Source organism: Lepus europaeus, chromosome 4 (assembly GCF_033115175.1).
Source record: "Lepus europaeus isolate LE1 chromosome 4, mLepTim1.pri, whole genome shotgun sequence".
Classification (NCBI taxonomy): Eukaryota; Metazoa; Chordata; class Mammalia; order Lagomorpha; family Leporidae; genus Lepus; species Lepus europaeus.
The window spans coordinates 112,268,377-112,295,239 of NC_084830.1; the positions used below are offsets into that span (position 1 = coordinate 112,268,377).

At 53.2% G+C, this 26,863-nt stretch overlaps 1 protein-coding gene across 1 annotated transcript in view; it reads right to left on the minus strand.

The window, feature by feature from the left end:
* Positions 1–26,863, minus strand: part of WWC1 (WW and C2 domain containing 1) — a 172,984-nt gene that overhangs the window by 33,991 nt on the left and 112,130 nt on the right. Inside the window, exons 7-15 of the mRNA XM_062188715.1 lie at positions 25,572–25,718; positions 24,303–24,376; positions 18,135–18,377; positions 12,044–12,133; positions 10,195–10,706; positions 5,954–6,062; positions 5,425–5,505; positions 4,658–4,744; positions 3,366–3,558 (exon numbers count right to left, since the gene is read on the minus strand). Of these exons, the coding sequence (XP_062044699.1) occupies positions 3,366–3,558; positions 4,658–4,744; positions 5,425–5,505; positions 5,954–6,062; positions 10,195–10,706; positions 12,044–12,133; positions 18,135–18,377; positions 24,303–24,376; positions 25,572–25,718 (1,536 nt within the window). The remainder of the gene's footprint in view (positions 1–3,365; positions 3,559–4,657; positions 4,745–5,424; positions 5,506–5,953; positions 6,063–10,194; positions 10,707–12,043; positions 12,134–18,134; positions 18,378–24,302; positions 24,377–25,571; positions 25,719–26,863) is intronic.

The window sequence follows — 26,863 nt, forward strand, 5'->3', positions numbered from 1 at the left end:
GAGGGAGAGAGGAGCGAGATTGAGCCCTGGGCATACAGAGGGGCCACGGGAAGGGGGAAGAATCGGCTCAGGAGACGGAAGCCAGGGATGAGGAGGGTGTGGAGTCAGGGAAGTCACTAAGGACAAAGGACATCAGGAAACTGGAGTGAGCATCTGACTCAGGTGCACCTGACAGGTCAGGGAGGGTGAGGATGAAGAAGCGGCTATTGGATTTTGTGACAAGCAGGTCACTGCTGCCTGTGATACACACTTTGGGTACAATCACAAGGGCAGACGCCCACCTGGGTCGGGTTATAGAGAGAAGGTAAAGACCTCTTTCAAGGTTCTGCTACGCTAGCAGAAGAAACGGGGTTAAATCTTCATTTTGTTCCATTTCAGCCTGAGAGAAGGTATGGCTGGGATGCAGAGAGGCTAGGACCTGGGGAGGAGGGCTCTGCACTGAAGGCAGAGGAGGGGGCAGGGCGACTGCAGGAGCGATGTCCTTCAGAGGGACAGAGGGGCTGTCTGGAGAGTGCAGGCTTAGAAGCCAGAGAAAGAGCAGAGAGGAGCAGGACGGCTGGGCGAGTGGGAGCTCTCCTCTCCCTTCTCCATTCTCCCCCTGCAGAGAAGACCACACATTAGCCCTTGTAACCAGGGGGAGAGAGAAGGGTTCTGGAAGACACAGACTAACTGCCGAGCAGCACTGAGGCCCCCTGGGTGGGAAGAGATCACAATTTCCAACACTGCCTGCCACAGTGTGCGTGTTCCCACCAAACGCAGGCTGAAATTCCATCACTCCTAGGAGATGCTAAGAGAACAGAGACTTAGGCCGAGTATGGTATTTGGAGGTGGGACCCTCTGGAGGTGATAAGATTAAATGAGGCCATAGGGATAGGGCCCTAAGGCAACAGGACTGTGGCTTTATCCACACAGCAGGAGAGACCCAGCAGGGACCTTCTGGCTGCTGTGTCACCTTGGGACTCTGCAGAGTCCTCACCAGCAGGGAAGCCCTCACTCAATGTGGTTACCCGATCTTGAACTTCCCTGCCTGCAGAACTGTGAGCAGAATAAACCTTTAGTTTTAACAAATGACTCAGACTGTGATGTTCAGTTATAGCTACAGAAAGTAGACAAAAGGAACGGAGATAGCACAATACATACAGCCAGGTTGTGAGCACTTGTTCCCACTTGGACAGGTAGAAAAGAAGGAAAGGGCTGGGACATGGCCCAGTGAGCATGGCCATGGGAGATGGGGCAGGGGAACCATCACAATATAAGCCAGACCTGGCAGTGGGACCACCCGGGCAGAGCACGAGCTGTGTGGCAAAGCTTAGCAGGTGCACAGAGGACAACCAGGACTCCTGTGAAGCCACAGTAAGCATGTTCTATACTTGCAATAGACAGGGAAGGCAGGCCTCGTGTTCCCCCAAAACCTTGATCTGGGTCAGGGGATATGAGAGTCACTCAGAGCAACCCTGAGAGGTAGAAAAGTGCAGTGGCTACACGTAAGGAAGCTACAAACCCCGGCTTCTCCATTGACTCGTTGGAGGATCTGCAGAAGTGATTCAGCCTTTGGCAGATGGAGGTCACCCCGTTACTTCCTCTCAGAGCCACCCTGAGGACTCACTGAGATACCGCACACAGAGTTCCTGGCCAAGAGTAGACACCCAGACACCGCCCAGTGTGGGGACTGCTGCTGCCTGGCTGACTACAGGGCTCCTAGCAGACGCACAGGCAGGGAGGCTCTGGGTGGCGGAAGACAAGCCCTGTCTCCTCCCGTCTCACTTCCTCTCACCACCAAAACATGACAGCCTGACACTCCACGTCCCCATGGCATGCGGAAAGGGAGGGCTCCGATTGGCCCCGGACAGAGACAAGCCACAGGGAGATGAGCGCTTTGGCTGCTGCCATGGCAACCAGCAATGGCCAGACTTCAATTAGGAAGGAGGAATAAAAGGCATCCAATTAGGAGGAGAAAATAGCACGAGTCCCCTCGGATTTAGGAATGCCCAGGGCTGAGCAAATGCTCCACTGGAGGCGCCTGGGTGTGGAAAAGCTTTCTGCTGTAGCTGAAATGTCCTCCACGCTGGCCTGACCCTGGACATCACACTTCCATTCTCACCGACGCTCTCCAGGAAATCCTGAGCAGAGATGGACCCGCTTGGAGTCCAGTAAGGCTCCTGCCACTCTCTGACTGTGACTTTAGGGAAGGTCTTTCGCCACTCTGTGCTTCAGTTTCCCCTCTGGTACACAGGACCTGTTTTATAAGGTTGAAGTGAGGCAGCACACTAAGGCACTTAGCTCAGAGTCCACGAGTTATCATCAAAATTGTCTCAGGGTAGGCATGCAGTCTAGTGGTTAAAAGGCAAGTTAAAGGGTATTTTGGTTTGATACCCAGCTCTGCCTCCTGACTCCAGCTTCCTGCTAATGTGCGCCCCAGGGGACAGCAGTGACAGCTCAAGTAGTTGGATCCCTGTGACCCACATGGAGAGCCAGGTTGAGTTCCCAGCTCCTGGCTTCAGCCCATCCGGGTCCCAGCTGTTGTGGGCATTTGGAGAGTGAGCCACTAGATTGGAGCTGGCTCTATTTTGGCTCTCTCCATCTCTCAGCTTCTCAATCTTAAAAAAACAAAACCAATAAATAAATAAACAAAATACTCTATCCTCTAGAATGGCATCAAGGCTAACAAAGCCTTCACTTCTCTGAATTGATTTGTATGTCACAAGCCCCTGAGTTTAACGTAAATCCCCCTTTCATCTACGAGGTGGCTGACCAATATCCACCTGTACGTGTGGCTGCTGGTCCCCAAGTATAGGACACACACAGACCCCAGGCTCCTTCATATCCAATCCCGACTCCTGCCAGTGCAGTGGGCGGGAGGAAGCCACAGGAGCTCTGTTCCAGGCAGGGGACCAGCAAGGGCCCTGCTGCAAGAGAGCCTTCTGTGTGTCAGGCACGAGAGCAGGTGCTTTTCCTGTACTGACTCCCTGGATCCAAGTAACGACTTCCCTAGTGGGCATCACGGTGGTATCATCATTGGCATTTTATGGATGAAAAAACTGAGCACCAGAGATGTTAAGTCACTGCCCAAGGCCACCCAGCTACACAGCAAGAAGAACTGCTTGTTCTCATTACTCAGTGTTTCTTGTCTCATCCTTAATGCTGCACAGGTAAGCTGTGGTCTGTGGCTGGCATCTCCTGCATTGCTCTCAGGCCCACTACTCTTCCTCTTATGAGGAAAAGCATCTCTGTCTAGAAGCCAATGAACTTGACCGGTGATTCAACCTGGGCCACCTCCTAGCCTTCTCAGAAGCTTGGGGTGGACCAATCCCCAGAAGGCTAGAAGGCTAGAAAGACAGAGGGACAGACGGAGATATGGCTCTCACCAGGCACTCCTCTAGATGGCTCCTGTCTGTGGTACAGACGTCGACTCTTAAGGTCTTCTGGTGTAGGGCCGGGTAGGACATGGACACCCAGAACACCTCGTTGAACACTAGGGTGTCCGAGGCTTCCAGGGGCGGCGTCCGGAACAGGCAAGTGGTGCTTTCAGAGCAAGGAAGGATAACCACACGAACGTTCCTACAGGGAGACAGGGTGGCAGGAGAGCTTGGGTCAGCACAGGTCTGGGGCTACTGTGTTGGGTGAAACAGCCACTGAATCTCCAAGAACACCACAGTGGCTGTGAATGTGCAAATTTCTCAAGTTGCTACACGGGTACTTGTGAACGATGCAGAATGGGCCGCTAAGGGGCATGCACGCCCTTCCTGTCCCAGAATCCCCCGCTCCATAGGACACGGAGCCCGAGGCCAGCAGTGCGTAGGAGCAGCAGCAAGTGCTTGCTGACACCAGGGAATCTGGCCCCTCCTACCCCATGAGGCAAAATGCAACAAAACCTTCCTTGTGCAAGGGAATTTGATAAGCCCAAGAAAACTACAGCTGTGCAGGCCCTCTCTTCTAGGCACTGTACCCCTGATACTGTGGACAAGGACCAATGAGATTGACCAGGAGAAGGATGTTCACCCCGGCACTGCCGACACCTGCAAAGGACTGAAGACCCCCGGAGCATCCAGTCTCATCCTCCTTCTGTTTTGTCTGCTTTCCTTTCCCTGCCATTCCCCTCCCCCAGATGCTGGCTGGGTGCAGACCAGAGAAGCGGGAGCTCCCATTGCTGCCCTTATGACCTAGGATGGTCCCGTTACAGGAGAAGCAGGTAGGCAGACGCGTGCCATCAGATGCAAACCTCGTCTACAACGGGAGAGCCAACACGCAGACGGTGCAGCTGTCTGCTGGCCTATCAGCCTGTCGGTAATCCCAGCCACACCCTGGCACAGGGAGCACAGGAACTGGTGCTGACCCTTGAGAAGCCAGGACTCACTCCTTTCTGGATGCAACACTTGAGCTCAGAGATCTACCTGACTGTGACCATTCCTTCTTCTTCCTGAGGCTCAAGTCCAGGAGGGCAGGGTCCATGAAGGATTTGCTCAGGGCTCCAACGCCTAGAGCCAGTACATGGCAGGTGCTCGGTATGTACAGAAACTCTCTGCGGGGCCCTTGTGCCTGTATCCATGTAAACAGTGCTCCAATTTTGCATCAAGGTCATGTGCATTAAATACCCACGGTTGAATCTGGAGTTTGGAGGCTGAGAGGATCATACAGACCTGTCGGGTCACATACTCACACTTTCTGGTCTAGCTGCACCATCAAAGCAGAGAGGTTACTCAGCTGGATGACGAATATTGCAAACTGCTTATTCTTCTCATCATACCTGAAATGAAAATGGGCATAAGCAGCACCCATTAGGAAGACACTTCTCCAACCCTTTCTCTCTCTTAACAATCAGAAGAGGGGGCTGCTGGCTGCTCCAAGCAGAATAGGCTCAGAGCTTTGCTGCCATGCAGGGATGGAGGTCCAGAGCTGTCACTCATCTCAGGATTTAAAGAGAAGCCAGACGTCGCCGTGAAATTTCTTGACATAAAAATGTCAGCAATTAATCCTTACTGAGAACACATCCTCTAGCAAGAGAAAATTAGAGAACAACATGGGTATTGACCGTGTCTGAGCTGCAGCCCTCCACAGTCACCTTGGGTCCAGCGTGTTGCAACCTCCATGGGGACAAGGAGACAAAAGCCACAGCAACAGGGAGCAAACACACTGCGAGGCAGGAGGCCTCAGCGCCTGGTCTGGTTGACACCGGCCAGCTCAATGAGTTGGGGTGAGCCCTCGGGTCTTTCAAGACCCTATTCTTCTCATCTGTAAAATGGGGAGCAGGGAGGTGGGGAAAGAGCTGAGACCCCGTTAATCAGGAGCCCACGATGGGCAGCACCAGCACCCTGCAGGCTCTCCTTCCTCCCTGGGGTTGCTGTGAAGGTCAGGGCTGGCTCAATGCTGCACACCCAGCGGCTGCACTCAGAATGCTCCCTCTATCCCGACTTCCCCGTCACTTACTTCAGGGCAATCTGAATCCGCGCGGCGCCCACTGCCTCCGATTCGTCACTGTCAAATGCAGTGGCTTCTGAAGCGCCCAGTCTGAAAGGCAACAGGGAGAGGGGGCATCAGGATTCCGAGCAGTGACCTGGGAACACAGGGCTTGTCTGGAAGCGGGATTCCCTCCAGTGAGAAAGTCGGGGTCTGCTCAGCCTCTCTGCAGGTCCTGGCTTTACACCATTTGCTCTAGACACCTCACTTGACATCGAAATGTCAAGTGACATTTCTCCAGGGCTGGCCTCCTAAGAATGCACCTTTTAATGCCTACTATGGAGCTAGTATGCTTTCAGAGAAAAGCATCTCCAGCCCCCATCACCCCTGCCAGAAGCCACATTGCCTGCATCTTCAGCTTCGCCCTCAGCAGGGCTGCAACACCCTCCTGCACACCCACAGGGGCTGAAGCCCAAATGGTCCCACAGGCCCCAGGATCTGCATATTGGGGGAGTTCCTGACTGCCACTGACTCAGAGAGGCAGCGCCCAGGGACCTACCTCTGCACAGAAGCTTCGTACACACCACTGTCGCCAGCCACGGACTCGTCGGACACTGCAGCTGAGACACAGGCCACTTTCAGGCCGCAACCTTGGGTTGTACTCACAGCTGGAGGGGGCAGGGGAGGAAGAACAGAAGGGGAGGGGGCTTCAGAAACCAGAATAGTGTCTTACAGCACCCATGTTTGATCCTCCTGGTTGTAAGATGATCCCACAAAATTCCAGCCCCCTCTGAAAGCTACGGCACAGCCTGCTTTGCTTTGGGGGCCATGGAAGGGGTCTCATAGGATTTTGTGTTTAGCATTGCAGATGCCTGGATCTGCCTGGATTCAAATCCTGGCCCCACCACTTGCTACTTTCTTCCTTTAGGACAGTGATTTAACACCATAAGCCTTACTCTCCTTATTTATACAAGGGGGATATTAACGTCTACTTTACAGGGATATTGGGGTGGACTTCTGAGACATTACACAAGTCCCTTACAACAGACACAGGTGCAGGGGATTGATTCACTGCCACTCTCCTTACAGAACTATCATTTCCATCAATGCAGTGATGGCTTTGGGAACCACTTCTGTAACCCTCCTGCAACCCCAGTAAAGGGAGCAGCCCCAAGTCCTCTGGAGAGACAAGGGAAGTTCATACACCTGCTCTCCCACTGGGCCCACCCCAGCCCACTTCCCTTTTTAAAACTGTTTATTTTCATCTACTTGAAAGGCAGAGTTTCACACACATGCACACACACCCCGCCATTTGCTGGTCCACTCCCCAAATGCTCACAACGCCAGGGCTGGGCCAGGCTGACGCCAGGAGCCAGGATTCCACCCGGGTCTTCCACGTGGGTGGCAGTCATCAACCACTGCTTCCTAGGATGTTTCAGCAGGAAGCTGGATCAGAAGAGTAGCTGGGATTCAAATCAGCTGTTGAATATAGGATGTGAGGGGCCGGTGCTGTGGTGTAGCAGATAAAGCTGCCGGCATCCCATGTGGGTATCAGTTCGAGTCCTGGCAGCTCCACTTCCAATCCAGCTCTCTACTATGGCCTGGGAAAGCAGTGGAAGATGGTCCAAGTCCTTGGGCTCCTGCACCTGAATGCGAGACCCGAAGGAAGCTCCTGGCTCCTGGCTCCGGCCGTTGTGGTCAATTGGGAAGTGAACATCAAATGGAAGATATCTCTCTCTCTCTCTCTCTCTCTCTCTCTCTCTGCCTCTCCTTCTGTCTCTGTGTAACTCTGACTTTTAAATAAATAAAATAAATCTTTAAAAAAATATCTATGGGATGTGAGCATCCCAAACGGCAGCTCAATCTGCTGTGCCACATTCGCCCCTCTTCCGCTCCTGATTCAGCTCCTCTTCTTCCCTCCCCTCCCCTCCCCTTCCTGAAAGTCTCTGCCTTGGGGGGGCTCAGCACATGTGCACATTTCTCCCTTGCTGGTGTAATGAGCACCTAGGGTACGCAGGACTCATTGCCGAGTTCCAAGCCACAAAGGTGCGTGGGACAGTTGCTGCCATCCCCACAGTGGGGAGGGCCAGACTCAGGTCTTGCAACCTCCTCACTAACACTCCAGGGCACTTGCTGCTTGCCAGGCACTGGGGACAGGGCAGAGAAGGATGGCAGCTTGCTGCACGGAGGTCTATGGAGACGGGGGGCACGGCAGGCTGGGGAAAGGGGCGGTGACGAGGTGAGCCCGGGAGACCCAGGTGCTGGCGAGGGCAAAGCCACACAACAAGCAAGAGCATGGCTTCCCCGGTCTGTGTCTGCAGGGCCCCTGGAGACCTCCCGCCTTCAGACTCACGCATCTCCACCCTCTTCTAAGCCACTTAAGGAGATTAATTTGTCTGCTGACTGAACAGCGGCACTAATCGCATAACCTGCTTAGCGTCTGAGCTCTGCCTGGCATCGCTCGCTGCAGGGAAGGCTTCTGGAGATGGCACGAAGGAAATACCACCCTGAGACCTGCGTGCACCCCGCCCCATGGGCTGACTCTGGCCCACACGCCCCAAGGACACTGTCCACAGGGCGGAAGATGAAGGGCAGTCACTTCCCACGATGTGGCTGGGGTCCGAGGGTCCTGACTTGGCTTCAGGCCCCCATCAGAGACACTTCTGGAGGCTCATCAGAGGGCCCACCTGCACCCCCTCCTCTCCAGGGAACAATTCTCTGAAGGGTGCCACCTGCTGGAGTAGGAGGCTTGTTTTTATTTTGCTTGAAAGCACTCAGCTAGACTCCCTTCCTGATGAGGGAATCCCCGGGGATCTCTCGGCTCTTCTAAGGAGACGCTGGCACCTGGAGGCTTGGGTTAAACAGGAAGCCTCACTCCTCCCTCAGCTCCCAAGGATCCTTGCAAAGGAATAGGAGCCAGGAACAGGAGCCCTTTGCAGACAGAGCTGGGCACAAGAACCGTGCGAGTTCTGGACAAGAGGTCCTGGTGCCAATCCTGCAGCTTCACCCCCTGGGACCTGACTGCAGAAAAGATTTTTAACCTCACTCTTTATCTGTAACATAGGGGTAAAAACTGGAGCAGGCATTGTGCACAGTGCTTACGTCACCATTTGGGATGCCCACATCCTATACTGGAATACTGGGTTCAAGACCTGGCTCCTCTGCTTCTGCTAACGTCTCCTTGGAGGCAGCAGAGGCTCAAGTGCTTGTGGCCCTGCCACCTATGTGGGAGACCTGGATGGAGTTCGGGATTCCTGGCTTCACCCTGGCACAGGCCTACCTGTGCAGATAAAGATTTCTCCTGAGCTGTCTCTCAAAAAAAGTGAAAATACGTAAAAAAATATTTTTTTCATAGAGTTGTGAGGTTTAAATACGTATAACAGTGTTGGAATCCTGTACACCTGTACTCAAAAAACCATAGCTGTTATTGTTGCTTGGGGCAGGGGGGAGGAGCCCCAGGTAAGCTGCCCGAGCACCTGACTCAGCATAACCTTCACACCCAGGACCAGATGGGTGGGTGGGGCCAGCAGCCACCAGGGAAGTCACAGGACAAACACAAACACACACAAGCTGCCTCCCACCCTGAGGCTGGGGGTGGGGTGGGGAGCATGACAACAATGGGGCTGAGTTTGGGGCTCAGTTCTCATTGATACGTCCTCACTTGTTGGCTGGGTGACCTAGGGGAAGTGATGTCATCTCTTGGAATCTCCGCTTCCTCAACTGTAAGATGAGCAGAATAGAAGCAACCCGCTCCCCCAACAGGTAATACAACCCCAATAAACACTAATCACTGATTTATTTCGTGCTTGCAATCAATCTTAGCTGTCATCGTCAACATCATCTTCCATTTTGAAGATTCCATCTTGAATTGCAGTAACAGAAGAATGTTCTTTCTGACTCCATGCAAAATGAGAGTCATCTTGTCATTTCCTGGCTTTGAAAGGTCACGCGGGTCCTCGCCAGGATTAGGATAAAATCTAACTCCTCTCAGTCTGCCAGGCTTGGCGTGCTCCAGACTTTGCCAAATTCTCCAGCCTTTTTGGAGATTCCCGCCTACCTGTGACTCACAGTTTCCTGGCCCCTTGGAGCCCCGTGCTCTGGGCATTTTTTCTCTTGCTTCTCCTAAGGCTGACTCCCTCCCCACCCCACTCGAGCTTCTGCTGCTCTGTCACATTCCTTCACCACTCAATTTGACCCAGCAGCCCCACCTCCGACCAGCAGGGCAATATCCCAGTCTCCACTTTATCTTCTTCACAGGTGCTTCTGCAAGCTTGCAAGGTTACTGCTTGTGCCACTGCACAAGAACAGGGAACCTGTCTGCCCTCAATGCTGTATCCCCAGTGATTAACCCAGTGCCTGGCACATGGCATCTCTACTGAATGAAGACATCCAGGTGCATCCACTAGCAGAAGCAGCCAGGACTCAGTTTGAAGCCAGTATGAAATACGACGGGTCTTCAAAACATTCTTGAGAAATATATAACAAAAAGACTACGCATGGATTTCAAAATTTCTTTGTACTAAAATAAGTTTATCTTTAAGTTACATTTTTCCATGCATTTTTTCAAGTTCCTTCCTATCTGTGGAGTGAATGAATGAATGAAATCACCATGGAAAACCTTTCATGCACTGAGTTCATAAACACCTATGGAAGGAAATCAACCAGTCCTCTACCATGTGAAGACCCGGGACAGAGAGAACAGCCAGAAATGCTGCCCACAGTGATGAGAGGGGTTGCAAGCCCAAAGCCTCTCTTCCCCTCCTCCCAGTCCCCACCCTCTGCACGTGGCGCTGTCTCTACCTTGACCCAGTGGCTTGCCCTCCGTTCCTGGTTCCTCCAGCCGGTATTGCTCCCGGGGGCTGCTGCCCAGGCTCAGTTCGCCCAGAGTAGCACTCAGCTCCGGGTCTTCAAACTCCAAGGAGTTCAGGAAGGCATCTCCAGCCAGGAGGGGGTCAGCGAGGAGAGGGGAGCAGGGGGGCGATGGGGAAGAGAGAGAGGAGCGTGGGGAAAGGGAGCTCATGGACTTTGGGGTGCCAGACAGGGAGCGCAGGGCCTGCAGGCGGCCGCCTCCCTCAGCCTTCTGCGTCTTGGCCACCTCGTCCTCGTGGATGGTGGTGATGCAGCCTGAGGGCCGGAAGCCTGTGGCCCCGTCCAGGAGCAGGAATTCCACCTTGCTCTGCAGTTCTGGGTCCAGCTGCTCGAGGGGTTCATAGTAGAGGTCTGTGAAGCTGGCCGAGGTGGAGGAGCCCCGGCTGGAGGTGAGAGAGCCGGGGCTGCTGCCTGAGGACAGGGACTGCATGCTGCTTGACAGGCTGCGGACAGACAACGGACAGCGAAGACGTTAGGGTGAGCCGCCGGGGACCTCCTGCCCTGCTCTGGAAGCGCCCAGGGCACTTAGAATACATGAGCTCAAGAGTGCACTGGGCAGGCTCCCGGATGAGCCAGGGCCCCTCACGTCACCAAGAGGAAACGGAGGGGCTGAGAAGGCCACGTGAACAGAATGGGCAGGGCTGGGATGCAAACCAGACAAGTGCATTCAACCTCTCCCGGAGGCACAGAGAGCGAGCTCCCATCTGCTGGTTCACTTCCCAGGTGCCCTCAATAGCTATGGCTGTTGAGCAGAAAGTTGGGAGCCGGGGACTCAATCTAGGTCCTCCACATGGGTGGAGCCCTCATGACTTGAGCCCTCAGCACGGCCTCCCGGGTTCTCCAACGGCAAGACACTGGAGTCAGGAGTTGGAGCTGGAATCAAGCCCAGGTACTCCGAGGTGGCACGGGTATGTTAACCACTAGGCCAAAAGCTTATCCCTGCTGCATATTTGATTCTAGCCTGAAATATTTCCCACTATTGTTCTTGAAATCAACTTACTTTCTTACACTTTATGGCATTTATATTAAATGGAAATTTTATAACACAAGTGTAATTCGAAAGAGTATCACTTGCTATAAATAGAAGGTAATCACTAAAAAGCAATCTGATGAAAGCAAAATGTTAGCATTAAATTCCAAGGGCTAGGGCTGTGGTATAGTGGGTTAAGCCACCGCCTGCAATGCTGGCATCCTGTATGGGGGCTAGTTTGATTCCCGGCTGTGCCACTTCCGATCCAGCTACCTGCCTACATGCCTGGGAAGGCAGCAGAAGATGGACCGAGAGCTTTGGCACTTGTACCGTGTGGGAGACCCAGAGAAGCTCCTGGTTCCTGGCTCCGGCCATTAAGGCCATTTGGGGACTGACTAGCGAATGGAAAACCTCTCTCTGCCTCTGTCTCTCTCTCTCTCTCTATATATATATGTATATCTGTCTTTCAAGTACATAAATCTCAAAAAAATTTCAGCCAAGCACTGTTGCCTATCAAGGCCTAGGCCTGAGGCCTACTCCGCGTGTTATTTAAGTGGGTTTCCAGGCATAAGTGATGTGTCTGAAGACAGGTAAGCCCCCGATTGGAGACTTTTCCTCTGTGTTGCTGGCCTGGAGAGGGGAGGGATCCCTGCCTATGGCCGCACCAGGCCAAGGCCAGGCCTGCCAGAATGACCACGTGCTGGGCTCCCAGAGGTCCACACTCAGGCCACAGAGGACAGTGAAGGACACAGCCTTGGCTGTACCCTCTGGGGACACAGAGGAGCAGACATCCCCCCACCCCCCACTCACCTTTTTAGCTGGCAGTGCAGACTGGCCACCTGCCGAGTGGCTTCCTCCAGTTCTCTGACCAGCTGGTTTCTTTTACTGTTTAACTTCAACCTGCAGGGAGAAAAGACATGAGGAGCTGCCTCAGGGCATCCAGCCCTCCACCTCCTCCAAAGGAAGCAAAGATGTATGTTCTTACAGACACATAGGACAAACACACACACACACACACAAACACACAGGAACTTTCTGGAAACATCTGACTGGGGTTTGGAAAGATAAAGCCTCCACATACTCGTATATTAGAGTCGCCTATTAACTGCTCTATTACTCACTGATGACCAGGTGCTGAGCTAGGAGGCTTGCGATGGTGCCTTGCTTCATTCACAGTAATGCTGCTTTGTTAGAATGATTTTTAGCCCTGCATACTAGGAAATGGGGGCTCTTACAGCTAAATCATGTACTTTAAGCTGTGGAATTAGTGGCAGAATCAGAATTCCACCCAACACCTTCCCTGCCTTTCTCCCTCTCTTCCTCCTGCCTTCATCAAATATTTACTTAGTGTTTCACCTCAAACGAGACCCTGGTTTTCGCCCTGGGAATAAAAGAGTGAGCAACATAGAACTTATGTAGCTTCTACTGCACAGAGGTAGGCAGAGAACTGATTCTCAAGCAATACCCAGCGATCTAATGAACACCGTGTGTGACCAGGTTCAGGGGACTGAATGCAGAAGGCTGTAGGAGACAGGCATTTTAGGACTAGCAGGTGAGCTGCCTTGAGCAGTGACTTACTCTGTGCCTGAGAATGCTGGTGCTCACCTGTCTGTGCCCTCCCCAGTCCCTAGGCTCAACAGACCACTGTCCCAGTCCCTTGCAACTGAGTGGGTGCGGCATATGAGTTCCGGCCAATGGGATGTGAGCAAAGCCATGTGCATCAGGCTGAACTGGGTGCAAGAAGTGGGCATGTCTCCCTGGTTGTCCCCAAGAAGGACTCTTATGGCCAGCAAGGGGGAGGCGCCACACACAGAGAGTCCAGGTGCCTGAATGACCACTTGGAAGGCTGCCTGCCAACCAGGGATACCCAATGAGACATTTTAGGAGCAAGCAATAAGCTCCTATTGTGTGAAGCGATGAAAACGTAGCAGGCCTTTTTGTAGTAGTTGGTCTCTGGACTAGCAGAGCCATATAAGCTGTCACAACAGATGGCCAGGGGTTGGTCAGGGAATCTGGGGAAAGAACATCCCAAGAAGCGGTCAGAGAGGTGTTTTCATCTGGAGGTCCCCAGGGCTGCTGTGAGGAGAGAGGCAGGAGGTGGAAGACTGAGGCTGGGGATGTGGGGAGGGGGAGACCACGATGGCTCAGAGATGAGGTGGCTCAGGTGCTCGGGCAGACGCACCAGTACACAGGCTGCAGGAAGCGAGGAGGACGGCGAGGCTACTGCCACCAGCAAGGCAGTGGCGCTCGGGGTGACAGCTGCTGAGATGGAATGGGGCTGAGCAGGATATGCAACGCGGAACAGGTGAGCTGCTCACGTGGATCATACATGAATGGATCACCATTCCTCCCTGTGAAATCCCTCAGTACCTAGAACCTCAGAATGTGGCCGCATGTGGGGGTGATGAAGATAAAATGAGGTCACTGCCTGTGACCAGTGTCCTCGTGAGAGGAGATGAGGACACAGACACGCGTGGACGGAAGCCACGTGGCCACAGAGACAGAAGCCCAGGAGCCTGCTCCTGGCTCTTGCACTCTCGGCTTCCAGAACTGATGAGAAAACACGTTTCTCTTGCAGAAGCCACCCAGTCTGTGCTTCCTTGGTCAGGGCAGCCTGAGCTGACTAATACAGCACCCTAGGGTAAGACCCAGGTGGGCCTAGGGCTGAGCTCTGAGTGTCCACAACATCCCAAGGTCAGAAGGGCCAACAACAGCCTGCAAAGGAGCCAGCTAGAAGGGGAACACAGCCCCAGGGGAGAAGAGGGTGGTGAATGGGATGGAGAGACACGAACTGGGAGCAAGGATCTGCACTGAGACAAGCCTGAATCAGAGCCCAATTCAGCACCACCTCCCTGGTGGGAATACCTTTGGGAGAGACCTCTGCAGACATGCTCATAACTCTGCCCACTGCCTCTCCTGAAATCCCCCAAGGAGGGCAGCTTGGGTGGACTCCAGGATATAGTTGGCTCCTAGAACACAGTTCCCTCTAGACCCTAGGGTAGGCCCACTCCAAGCTCCTAGACTGTGACAAGGAAGGGCCCCATTAAGCCAGCGTCGGAACCGGCGCTGCTCTCGTGGTTCTCAGCTTTGACAGCAGACCAGCTGAACCTGCACCACAAAGGGAGCACTGCTCACCACAATGCACACTTGGGTCCTACCAGGGCCCTATAGTCTGCCCTCTAATTAAGCCTCCCAGGGGTCCTGAGGCATGGTGAGCTTCACAAACTGCCGAAGTGTGGGGAATGCAAGATGGCAGAGGCTATGTGTTGCTTATCCAGCATGCAGCACGGTGCCTACCACTGGGACATGCATGATATTTGCTGAATGGATGACTTCTTTCCCAGATGAGGCAGGCCAGGTTTGTGTGTTCTGCTGATGTCAAATCCACAGGCAGATGTGCTGCACTTTTGGCCCTGGGAGAACCCCTTAGGCCATCCTGTTAGAGAAGGACTAACTGACCGAGAGGTGTAAAACCCAGGACATGGCCCATCCAGTCTGGGGCCTGGGAGAAAGGGCTTGTTTCCATGGAAACCCAACCACAGCATCCCTCCGGGTATACATCCAGGCCCCTGCAAGGAAGGCCAGGGCTTGTTCCAGGAGGAACTGACAAGTGATGAAGGACAGGCAGTGCTTGGTCCTGAGCAAGCAAATCTGTGAAACTACAGAGAAGACACCCAGAGCAAGGAGCAGAGTGGTCCTGGCCGGCGATCTGGAATCCCTGGTGCCGTCTGCCAGAGTCCTGCCTGCGGCTGGTGAGGGCGGGCAGCAGGCCTACAGATGGAGCCTGCGGTGAGCCAAACCCATGACTCTCCATGGCCTGGAGAAGGCTGTGGTCTACCCCGGCTCACTATAAGAGCAAGTCCAGAAACAGTGTGGGTTCAGGGTCCAGGAGCAGCCAGAACTCATCATTTCTACCTCCCTTTTCCTCCTCTCTGGGAGACGAGCCACAGAGGCACATCCTGGGGTAAGCACCAGACCCTGACAAGAAGCTGTGGGAACTGGGAGTTGGGCTGACTTCCTGAACACCAGAGCATAGCAGGTGCGGAGGCCTTCTCCCACAGCACTGGGCTTAGCAGGCCAGATGTCACGTGTGTGCTGGCCGGTACGTGCTGGGAGGCCAAGAACATTGACCATGTAAGCAGGCAGAGGCCCCAGGAGGCAGGAGCTCAGTAGCAGGTGGGGAGCTGGTCCAACACCCAAGGGCCTGGGCCGCCTCTGATGCCTGAAGAATTGGCCCTGGGGTGGACCAGGGAGCCTGCATTCTAACAAGCATCCCGCATGATTGCACAGCAGCTCTGGGGAGCGGCGGGGAAGCCACAGAAGGGAGGCGAGAGCAGGGGGCAGCAGCACCTGCAGTCTGCCTTTCCCAGGCACATCTGTTCTCGCCCTCTGAAGCACCCCTGTGGGAGAAGCCATTCCTACTCGCATCTTGTGAAGGTGAGGAGCATGATCACCGCGTTCCGAGACAGAGAGGTGGAGGGGCTGGAGCACCGGGCGAGGGAGAAGAGAGCTAAACAGACCCTGAAACTCAGAGAAACACACTCACAGCAGACAGAGAGAAGGCTGTAAGGAAGGGAATCGGACTCCAGACTCCACAGCAAGACAGAGACAAACAGGTGCACTGTTCCTGGGGCTCCCTCCTCAGGCACCTGCTAGGGCCCAGGTAGCTTTCTGACCCTTCCCTGCTACTGCATCTCCCCGACCTGTGACCCCACCCTGCAGGACCTCTGCACTGCCCGCTGAGCAGCTCTGAGGGATTCTGATTCTGGCCTCCCCAGCCTGGCTGTGTCATCAGATCTGACAGGTAGCATTGGAAGCAGTAATAGGAGGCCTCCTGAGTGGAGAGGAGCCTAAGGCCAGCATGAGCTCTGTAACCGGCATGCCTGGAGGCTTCGAATCCCAGGTCCGCAACTTGGTAATGTAAGGCGAGCCTCAGTTTCTCCATCTGTAAAATGGGAACTAACTTGAGGGTTACTGGGAGATTTTCAATGACACGGTACAGGTCACAAGGTCTGGCACATAATAATAGCATTTATATGCAGGAGTCCCTAAGAAAACCTCCAATTTCCAATTTTAAGAAACTAAAATTTTAAAAGCAGGGAGGAGCCTTAATTCCCAATCTGGTCATTCACCCTTATTTCAGTTTACATAGGTATTAAACATCAAATCCTCCCCTTTCCTTGGTCTCGACTGAGAAAGTCCATCGCAGTCAATGACTCACTCAAGGTCAGTGGTGGAAAGGGTGTCTCTTGCTGCCTAATCAAGAGTAGGGCTGCCATGAATCTGCTCAGTCTGCCGGCTGGCCGGGAGGAGCTATGGGCTTCTCAGAGGCAGGGCAGGGCCGGAGCAAGTGAAGGCCCCAGGGGACAGGTACAGGGGCCAAGAGACCAAGCAGAGGCTCAGTAAGGGTCTGCCCACTACTAAAGACACAAAGGCCTACAGGATCAGGGCTTGTCCCCAAAGTGCACCATCCCAGAGATAACAGGCTGAAGGGGAGTTCTAGCAGGTGCTTTGAAGGGCTGAAAACCACCCATCTTCCCAGGCCTGTTCTTGTTCCCCTCCCACTTACTGATGGTGGGTCAGGGCCAGTGGGGGATGGAGAAGAAATAGCGCACTGGGCACGTGCCTGTTCGGATCAAGTGCTTGGTGGGAGTGAGGGATTCTGAGAGGCCAACTTGATCCTGCCAGCGCCATGCTGTGTGCAAACCGGGCTTACTCAGCTGTAGGATGGTACTACAAGCTACACGCCTCAGAGCTCAAGGCTGGGGTGGCAGAGAGAGCAAACAGCAGCCCCTGGGACTCCCACACAGCGTCACTGGGGCGCAGGCATGTGGTCTGCTTTGTGGAGTGGGCTGCTGCCGCTTTATTCAAGGAGAGAAGGAATTCCCTCGCTCGTTTCCAGCACCAACACAAACTCTCTCTCTCCCTCTCATCCTCTCTCTCTCTACACACACACACACACACACACACGATCCGAAGGCCAGCAGGGCAAGGACCATTTCTTAATTTCTAAATCCTCCAAACTGTCTTGAGTACAGATTATCTGCAATGAAATGTTTCTTAAAGAATAAATAAACGACTGGCTGACGGGCAGAAGGAACGAAGGGGTGTGAAGAGGAGGCTGCAGCACCCAGTGTGCATACGGTGTCACACTGTGTGAGGCGGGCGTGGAGAGACACGAAGGAAATAAATCAAACTGAGGTGTAAGGCCCAAGGCAGAGATCACAGCCCTGTGATTGGATTAAATGCTAATATTTGAAACCTAAAAATACAAACAACCCTTAATCTAAGAAAGATCTAGGTCTTTATATAAAATCATAATATTTGTATGTAACCTACACATACGCTCCTTTACACTTGACGTTCTCTCCAGACGACTGTGTAACACCTAATTCGATCAGTGCTCCGTAAGCAGCTGCTATGCTGCACTGTTTAGAAGATGATGACAAGAAAAGTGCTCATGTGTAGTACAGAAGTAGTATTTTCTTCCACATATTGTCTATCCGCACTTGGTGGACGGTGTGAAGGTGTAACTCATAGGACTAACTGGACGACGGAAGAGACACCAGGGGACACAGAAAGAGCAGGCAGTGTTCTGGGAAGCTTGCGTACCCTGGGCCACAATATAAAACATGGGGCACTTGCCACAAAGTTGGAAAGACTGCTCTAAATGATGTCAAGTCATGGGGCTTATCTTGGTCAGAAAATCACATTTCTGAAAGCCTGGACCTTCTTAGTCGTGCAATGCACACACAGAATCCTAGGGTGGCTGTGCACGGGTGGTGAGGGCATCGATGCTGTGCTACTCTGCAAAGCTCTGAGGTCTCTGAGCTGAGTCTGCTAGCCTGGAGGACAGAGCTGTGGCAAGGGGAGGGTCCCGCGCTCCCGGCCCCAGCCCCACCTCTCCGTCAGCGCCTTGCTCTGGGTGTCCCGGGCTGCCTGCAGGTCCTTCTCCAGCCGCTTCCGGGCCATCTCCAGCTGCTCCGCCTCACCCTGGGTCCACTTGCGGGGGCTGATGAAGCGCATCTCCTTCAGCAGCTCCTCCTTCTCATTGATGAGGATCAGCCGGTCCCTTTCTGAGTCCAAAACCCCTGGCCAGGCCTCACTGTCCAGCTTGGCCAGCTGGATTTTCAGGTTGGCGATCCTGGAGGGCCGAGAGGGTAAGGGTGACTGGCGTGCCCAACAGCATCATGGGAACAGGACAACAGACCGCGTTACCAAGGTTACAAGGGATGAAGAGCAGACAGCCCCAGAGCAATCAGTCTTCCTCCTTCTGATCCCCATGCTGTCTCAAGGAACCCAGCTGTGTCTAAACGTGTGGGAACAACCATTCACCATGTGCAAACCAAGAAGAAGGGTCTGCGGGGAGGGGGTTGCAGACATGAACAAGGCAATGCCCTCGCCCCAAGGGACGCCACGCCTGCCACAGTAGAGACTTGGATGCATTACCAGGAGAGAGTCTCTTAGCACTTGCCGGGTGACCCTGGGCAAGTCCATCATCTCTTGTAGGGTTGTGCTTGCTGGCTGTATGACAGTGCCTGCAAAACCTCAAAGCACAGTTCTGGGCACATACTAAGCTCTCAAGCCACTAAGCTCTGTGGCTACTGTTATTGTTCTGTGGCTATTGCTGCTGTTACCTGGTTTGAGTATTTAGTAGGCAGGTAACATGGAGCAAACTCTCTGGGCCTTGAAGATGAGAAAAACAATTACTCATCCTCCTAGAACGGCTGTGCAAATCAGCAAGAACATATGCAGAGTGTCTGGCACCTAACAGGCGCTAAATCAATGGCAGGCGTGGGCCACTAGCACTCCAACTCCAGCCTCGCATTCTCAGGTCAGAGAAGGGTGGTGGCGCTGTGTGCTCGACCATGGATTTAGGACCAGAAGCCTTGACTGGGAGCCCTGGCTGTGGCCTTATTGACAGAGAGACTATTTCTATGTCTTAAAGATTTATTTAATTTATTTGAAAGGCAGAGTTGGGGGGGGGGAGGGGATGAGAGAGAGAGAGACAGAGACAGAGACAGACAGAGGTCTTCCATTTGCTAGTTTACTCCCAAAATGGTCACAATGCTGGAGCTGAGCCAGTCTGAAGCCAGCAGCCAGGAGCTTCCTCTGGGTCTCCCACATGGGTGCAGGCCCAAGCACTTGGGCTGGTCTCTGCTGCTTTTTCAGGTGCATTAGCAGGGAGCTGGATTGGAAGTGGAACAGCCAGGACTGGAAGCAGCACCCACATGGGATTGCCCGCACTGCAAGCAGTGGCTTTACCCACTACGTCACAATGCTGGTCCCCAAAGGGACTATTTCTTAAGAGATCCTTTTGGTATCACAAACTTCTACCCCATTGCCTGGTGTATTGGAGGCATCTAATAAATGCTAACAAACGGAGTTGGCAACCATGTATCTTTCTCTTTTTAAAAAGAATTATTTACTTGGAAGTTAGGATAACAGAGACCGAGAGACAGATTGATCTTCCATCTGATGGTACACTTCCTAAATGGCCAAAGGCTGGGGCTGGACCAGGCTGGAGCCAGGAGCCAAGAACTCCATCTGGGTCTCCAGATGGTGGGTGCACAGGCCCAAGGACTTGAGCTATCCTCCACTGCTTTCCTAGGATCATCAGCAGGGAGCTGGATGGGAAGTGGAGCAGCCGGGTCTCGAACCAGCATCCATATTAGATGCAGGCACTGCAGATGGTGGCTTTACTCACTATACCACCGTATGGGCCCCCTAGCCCTGTATCTTAACTTCTGTAAGACTCACTAGCGTCTGTCAAGTGGGGATAAGGGTGCCCACAGGGTGGGTTGTAAGGAACAAATGACAGCATTGCATGAAGAGTTACATTACACGGCCATGGGGATCCTTGTCACTGCATCAACTCACAGTGTAACTAAGCACAGTGCCACCATCTCCAAAAGCAGCCAGGGTGTGACCCTTCAGGACCTCACCTCTGCCAAGCGTGTTCAGCTCTCCCATCCTGGCCCCAGCCCAACCTCAAAGGCTGGACAAGACAGCAGTGCTTAGCCCCGTCAGGCAGATGCACGCCCAGGGAGGGTAAGGTTCACCAAAAAGTGCAAATCGTAGCCATGGCCAGCACTGGCCGAGAGCCCAGGTCCTGGACTCCCAGTTCAATTCTACTGCAGACAACACGGTCTTATCAAAATGTTGTTGGAGACAAGATCCCCTGTGATGTGCAACACAGATGCCATACAGAGAAACACATTGAGATTTGCTCATTCCCCAGCCAAAGGTCCCAGCAAAAATTTTTAAGTTGTTTTATTAAAAATTTACTTATTTACTTGAAAGGCAAAGTGACAGACAGAAGGAGATACACAAAGAAAGAAAGAAAGAGACAGACAAAGAGATCTTCATCCACTGGTTCTCCCACTCCCTCATCTCCCAACTGCCCACAATGGCCTGGGCCAGACCAGCAGCTTGAAGTTCCATCTGGGTCTCCACATGGGTGGCAGGGACCCAAATAGTTGGGAAATCATCTGCTGCCTCCCAGGCACATTAGCAGGAACTTGGATCAGAAACACAAAGCACCTGGGGCTCAAAGCAGCCATTCCCTATATGGGATCAAGATATCCCAAGTGGCAGCTTAACCTGTTGTGCCACAATGCCCACCACTTTATTTTTTAAAATATATTTTAGGCCGGCGCCGTGGCTCACTAGGCTAATCCTTCGCCTTGCGGCGCCGGCACACCGGGTTCTAGTCCCGGTCGGGGCACCAATCCTGTCCCGGTTGCCCCTCTTCCAGGCCAGCTCTCTGCTGTGGCCAGGGAGTGCAGTGGAGGATGGCCCAAGTCCTTGGGCCCTGCACCCCATGGGAGACCAGGAGAAGCACCTGGCTCCTGCCATCGGATCAGCGCGGTGCGCCGGCCGCAGCGCGCCTACCGCGGTGGCCACTGGAGGGTGAACCAATGGCAAAAGGAAGACCTTTCTCTCTGTCTCTCTCTCACTGTCCACTCTGCCTGCCAAAAATAAAATAAAAATAAAAAATTTATTTTATATACTTGAAAGAGAGGGAAAGAAAGCCAGGGAAAATGACAGAGACAGAGAGAGAGCTCCCATCTGCTGTTTCATTCCTACAAATGCCCACAAGAGCTTGGGCTAAGACAGACTAGCAACTGAACCCAAGTCTCCTATGTGGGTGGCAGGGTTTTAACTTTATAAGCATCATCTGCTGCCTCCCAGGACACTGGACTTGGACAATGGAACTGGGACTCGAACCTAGGCACTCTGGAACGGGATGCAGGCATCCCAAGCACCACCTTGACCACTGTGCCAAACGCTCACCCTGCCTGGCAGGAATTCTTAAAGCTAGTTATTCATGTACACTGCCATGCACCAGGATTAGCTTTGGGACAACTTTGTATCCACTGTTCTACAGCCCTGAAGGCTACAATGGTCCTGTAAGGGCTGGCAGAGGCTACCGTATGTCTGGTTACACTGACGAGTGACTGATGCTTTCTCAGATTTCCTTTTTTTTATTATTATTATTTGTTTATTTGAAAGGCAGAGCAAAAGACAGAGAGAGTGAGTGAGTGAGAGAGAGAGAGAGAGAGAGAGAATCTTCCATCTGTTCGATCATTCTCCAAATGGCCACAACAGCCAGGCTGAAGCCAGGAGCCAACAACTCCATAAAGGTCTCCCCTATGGATGGCAGGGGCTCAAGCACTTGGGCCATCCTCTGCTGCTTTCCCAGGCACATTAGCAGGGGGCTGGATCAGAAGTGGAGCAGCTGGGACTCAAACTGAAACTCATGTGGGACGCTGGCATCACAAACGGCAGCTTACCGTGCTGTGCCACAATGCTAACCCTCTCAGACGTATTTTCTAAGGGGCTTTCCCTGTGCCAGGACTTCTTCAACTTCAAGGCATACATCATTTGAAGAACCTGATGACAACTACTAGTCTCTCTCCCCAGAAATGCACATGTGACCAAACTTGGCACCCAGGGACCAGACCTTCCTTGCATTACAGCCACAGCTCTGTCCTTCTTGAAGCCCCACAGCCTCTGGCCTTCCCAGCCAGCAGGTTGCTCTGGCCTTTAGCTAACATCAGCTCTGGGAGGCAAGAAGCTGGACAGAATCAGTTAGAACCAGATGAGCCAGCAAGCTCTGTGATGGGAAGTTCAATGGCCCAAGCCTGGAGGAAAGATTTCCATCCTTTCGTCTCTCTGGGGCTGATGGTTTAAGACAGGCATTACTGTGGGCTGGAAAAGATCCAAGGTTCACAGTGGTCCCTTTCAAAGGATACCGGCCAAATACAGAGGTACTGCTGTTTTGCTGGACCCCTAGGGGGAGCTGAAACAGTACACAAGACACCTGTTTCTTTCTGCCTCGCCAGTATCCAATTCCTCCTCCTTTTGTTAACAAGATTCCAACTTGTCTTTGGAAAACCACTCCTCCTGCTTGGTTCTCACAAAGCTGACCTCAATCCCTTTCCCAGCTTGGGCACATGACCCGTGCCTGTGCCTCCAGGGAATTCTAATTCCTCCCACACCCCACCCGCCTTGCAACAATGATTGGTTCACCCAGAAAACCAAGTGGGTCTCAATCCCAAGACTCATCAGAAGTGTTGGGAAAGACAGACTCCCTTTCCTGGAGCTGTAAACCTGGCAGGGGATAAACCTACAAGTGCAGGGAATCGTTTTGTCACGAAAGCCTGCTTGAGAGTGAACCCAACACCAAGCCAAGCAGAGTGGAGCAAAGGAGTAACACAGAGACCCTGGAACATCATTTCAGTCCCTGGATCCAGCTTTGTCTGAAAGCGGTTATCCACCGACTTCAGGGCAACATAAGCCAATCAATTTTCTTGTTTGCTTCCTCTGGTTTCTACTGGATTTCTGCCACTGTAGCAGAATTTTGCTGCTCACACAGTTGGCAGATGGGGACTGGGAGACTCAGCCTGGCCACGAAGGTCCACGGCCCAGGCAACTTGGTTGACGTGTGGACGAATGCGGTACACCTGGCTTATTAATCAGCACCATGCCCAAGAGAGTCTCTCCCAACACAGCTGGTTCAGTATCTCTAATTGTCATGAACCTGGGGTCAATTGTCCAGGGTTTCTTTCGCCTGTGACTCCACTTGGAAAAGTCATGAGACATCTTGGATTTGACCTTTCTCCTCTCTAACAGAGACAATAAGGAAGACTTTATGCTATAAGACTGCTTTTAAAATAAAAAAGATGGGGGGGGGGGGGGTGCGGCGCAGTGTCAGTGCTATGCCGTAGTATGTTAAGCCTTTGCCTGCAGCAATGGAATCCCATATGAGCACAAGTTCATGCCCTGGCTGCTCCGCTTCCAATCCAGCTCTCTGCTGGTGGCCTGGGAAAGCAGTAGAAGATGGCCCACGTCCTTGGGCCCCTGCAACCGCGTGGGAGACCCGGAAGAAGATCCTGGCTCCTGGCTTCCGATCAGCGCAGCTCCGGCCGTTAAAGCCATTTGGAGAGTGAACCAATGGAAGGAAGACCTCTCTCTATCTCTCCCTCTCTCTGTAACTCTGTCTCTCAAATAAATAATCTTAAAAAACAAACAAACAAGATGACAGATATACACAAATGTTTCAGTGTGATTAACAACCCGGGTAGGCCCATTAACAGATATGCTACAAATGTGAGCTACAAATGTGAGCTTTACTATTTTCATTGTAATTTCATCTCTCAGAGTAGAAGCCAACTGCTTAGGGCTCTGTGAAGCCACAGAACAGCCAAACCCCTGCAGTTTACACTTCATAAACGCACAGCTTGCTCTTGACCACGCAGGAGCCACAGTCTTTTTGGCTTGTTGCTGAAATCCCACGCAGGCTCCTTCAAGCCACAGTGTGCATAGGGCCACTGGACAGCTTTCATTACAGAAACAGAGATCATCAACTAAGTTTTGAGGCCAAAAACATCCGGGTTCAAAGCAAAACTCTTCCCTACCCAGCAAAGAGTCCTGGGCAAGTCATTTCCTCCCTGTACTACAGAGAGGACGGAACAAGATTAACAAGCCAGGCGCAGAGCAGTCCCTCCACACCAGTGGTACCTGGGGTGCAACCACGCCTCCCCGAGCCCCTTGCTTCAATTACCTTCTCTTGGCCTCTTCATATCGAAGGCGCAACCTGACTTTCTCTGCCAGCTGATTGTTGCCACTGGTGCCGAACTGGAGGAGAGGAACAAAGTGGGGAATGACACAGCCACTGCGGACGATGCTGAGCTGGAGTTTTGGGAGCTCACCAGAGAGACTTGACAGCTTGTGTGGGTGGGAGCCAAGAATAGAGCCCAATTACTGGGCTGGCTGCACGCATTGCAGGGAAGCTGGTTAAGCAAAAATACTTTCCTTCCTTCAGGCCATGGGAACGGGACCAAACTCAGACATCCATCACTTCCAGAACAGAAGACAGGAGCCCAGAATATCATCTTGCAGCCCCAAATGGCTCTGAGCCAATTCAAGGCACAGAAGCGTGGAGGACAATTGGTGGGGAGGCCACAGGGACAGCCCATACACCAGAAAGCCCTTCTGGGGAGGCAGGGGGCAGGGCCAGCAGAAAATGCAGGCTGCAGTCAGGGGGGAAACACGGGGGGAGCAAGCAGCTCACAGGACTTGGAAGAAAGCACATGGTCCCTTCACAAATACTACGACATGAAGGCAGCTTGCAGGTGAGCACGTGGTGCGGTACAGGGAGGGAGGGGACAGCCCCGTTCCTGGTGTCCATCCAAGGAGCGCAGCAAGAAGCTACAAGGCTCACCAGATGACACTCGGGCAGGTTTTCTTCTCAAGTGGGGAAACAGCTATCAGGAATTGTACCAAGCCACCAAGGCCAGGGGCAGGGCCATTCCGTGCCATACGCTCCAGTGAAATCAAAGCCCTCCAAAGTCAGGGACCACCGAGGGTTGCCCCTCCGCAGAACCCCTTCAGGAGCTGTGTCTGGTCAGGACTCGCACTTTTCATAGCCTAGGACCAGATTGAACTTGGAACGGACAGTCAAGCTGCTGTCCGGAAACTGTACACACTGACTGGAGACAAACAGGTGGGAACAACCCTTGGTTCTCCAGCTGGTCCAAGAAACAGAGTGGAGCTGCAATCTGGCAGGGCAGAAGCCAGAGACAGACACTGGATCCTTCAGAAGTGCTTCCCGAGCAGTGTCAGAGATGCACGCCTACGGCCAGGCCATACTGAGGGGCATGGACTGTGTGCTGGCTCTGCCTCCACTCCAGCAAATCCTAAGACAATGGAGCCCCAGGGGGCTGAGCCAGCAGTAAGTCCCATGCACAGCCACCAGCTGGCTCAAGGCAGCCACCCATGACAGCCCTCCCAGGTGCCACCCACCCATCCGGGACACACACCGCCTACTCACGTTTCCCGAGATGTCCGTCTGGGAGCTCACGTCCAGGTGCTGTTTCGGCATCGGGAAACCTGAACTCTCCAGAGAGCTGTTGCTGGACCACAGGTCCGAGTGGGAGCCTCTGTCGGTGCGGAAGCCGTCCTTGAGCATGGCCAGGCTCTGAGTGGGGGAGGGAGGGTCAGCGATGGGCGGGGCTGGCGGGGAACACTGCATCTGTACTCCCCAAGCACTCTCTTCTCCATCGCCCCTGATTCCCACTCCCCTTGCCACCCTACTCACAAGAGGGCGCTGATGGTGCAGGGAGAGACCTGTGACCCCGGAGCCTGCCCCAGTGCACCACCCCCTAGTCTAGTCATGAGATCTAAGCTAGCTGATGGACTGATGGACGTCTCTGTGCCTCAGGTCCTGCCTCCCCGGGCCATCACATGGCTCTTTTTTTTTAGATTTATTTATTTATTTATATGAATGGCGGAAATACAGAGAAAGAGGGAGATGAGAGAAAGAAAGAGAGGAATCTTTCATTTACTGGTTCACTCCCCAAATGGCTGTAACAGCCTGGCCCAGCCTAGGCCCAAAGTAGGAGCCAGGAACTCCCTCCAGGTCTCCCATGCGGGTGGCAGGAGCCCAATTGCTTGGGCCATTTCTGCTGCTTTCCCGGGAGCATCAGCAGGGAGCTGTATTGGAAGTGGAGCCAACTGACTCAAACCAGCACTCACAAAAGATGCCAGTATCATGGGGATGGTTTAAACCATTGTGCCTCAATGCCAGCTCCCCATTACATGGTTTAAATGAGATACCAGAGTGAAAGTCTAGCAACCACAGCCAAGGCTCAGTAACAGGCGGCTGTGCCATGGCCTTACAGGGAAGAAGGAGCTGTGTTTATCCTCATTTCCCTGATGACAGCCAGGATGTGGACCTGGTCTATCTGATTTAAGAGCTTGTACTCTTGGGCCAGCGCCGTGGCTCACTGGGTTAATCCTCCACCTGTGGTGCCGGAATCCCATATGGGCACCGGGTTCTAGTCCTTGGTTGCTAGTCCAGCTCTCTGCTGCAGCCCGGGAAGGCAGTGGAGGATGGCCCAAGTGCTTGGGCCCCTGCACATGCATGGGAGACCAGGAAGAAGCACCTGGCTCCTGGCTTTGGGTCAGCACAGTGCCGTTGTAGTGACCATTTGGGGAGTGAACCAACAGAAGGAATACCTTTCTCTCCGTCTCTCTCTGTCTATAACTCTGTCAAATAAGAAAAAAAAAAAAAAAAAGAGCTTGTATTCTTATCCACTAACCACACGGGTAACACTCCTCCTC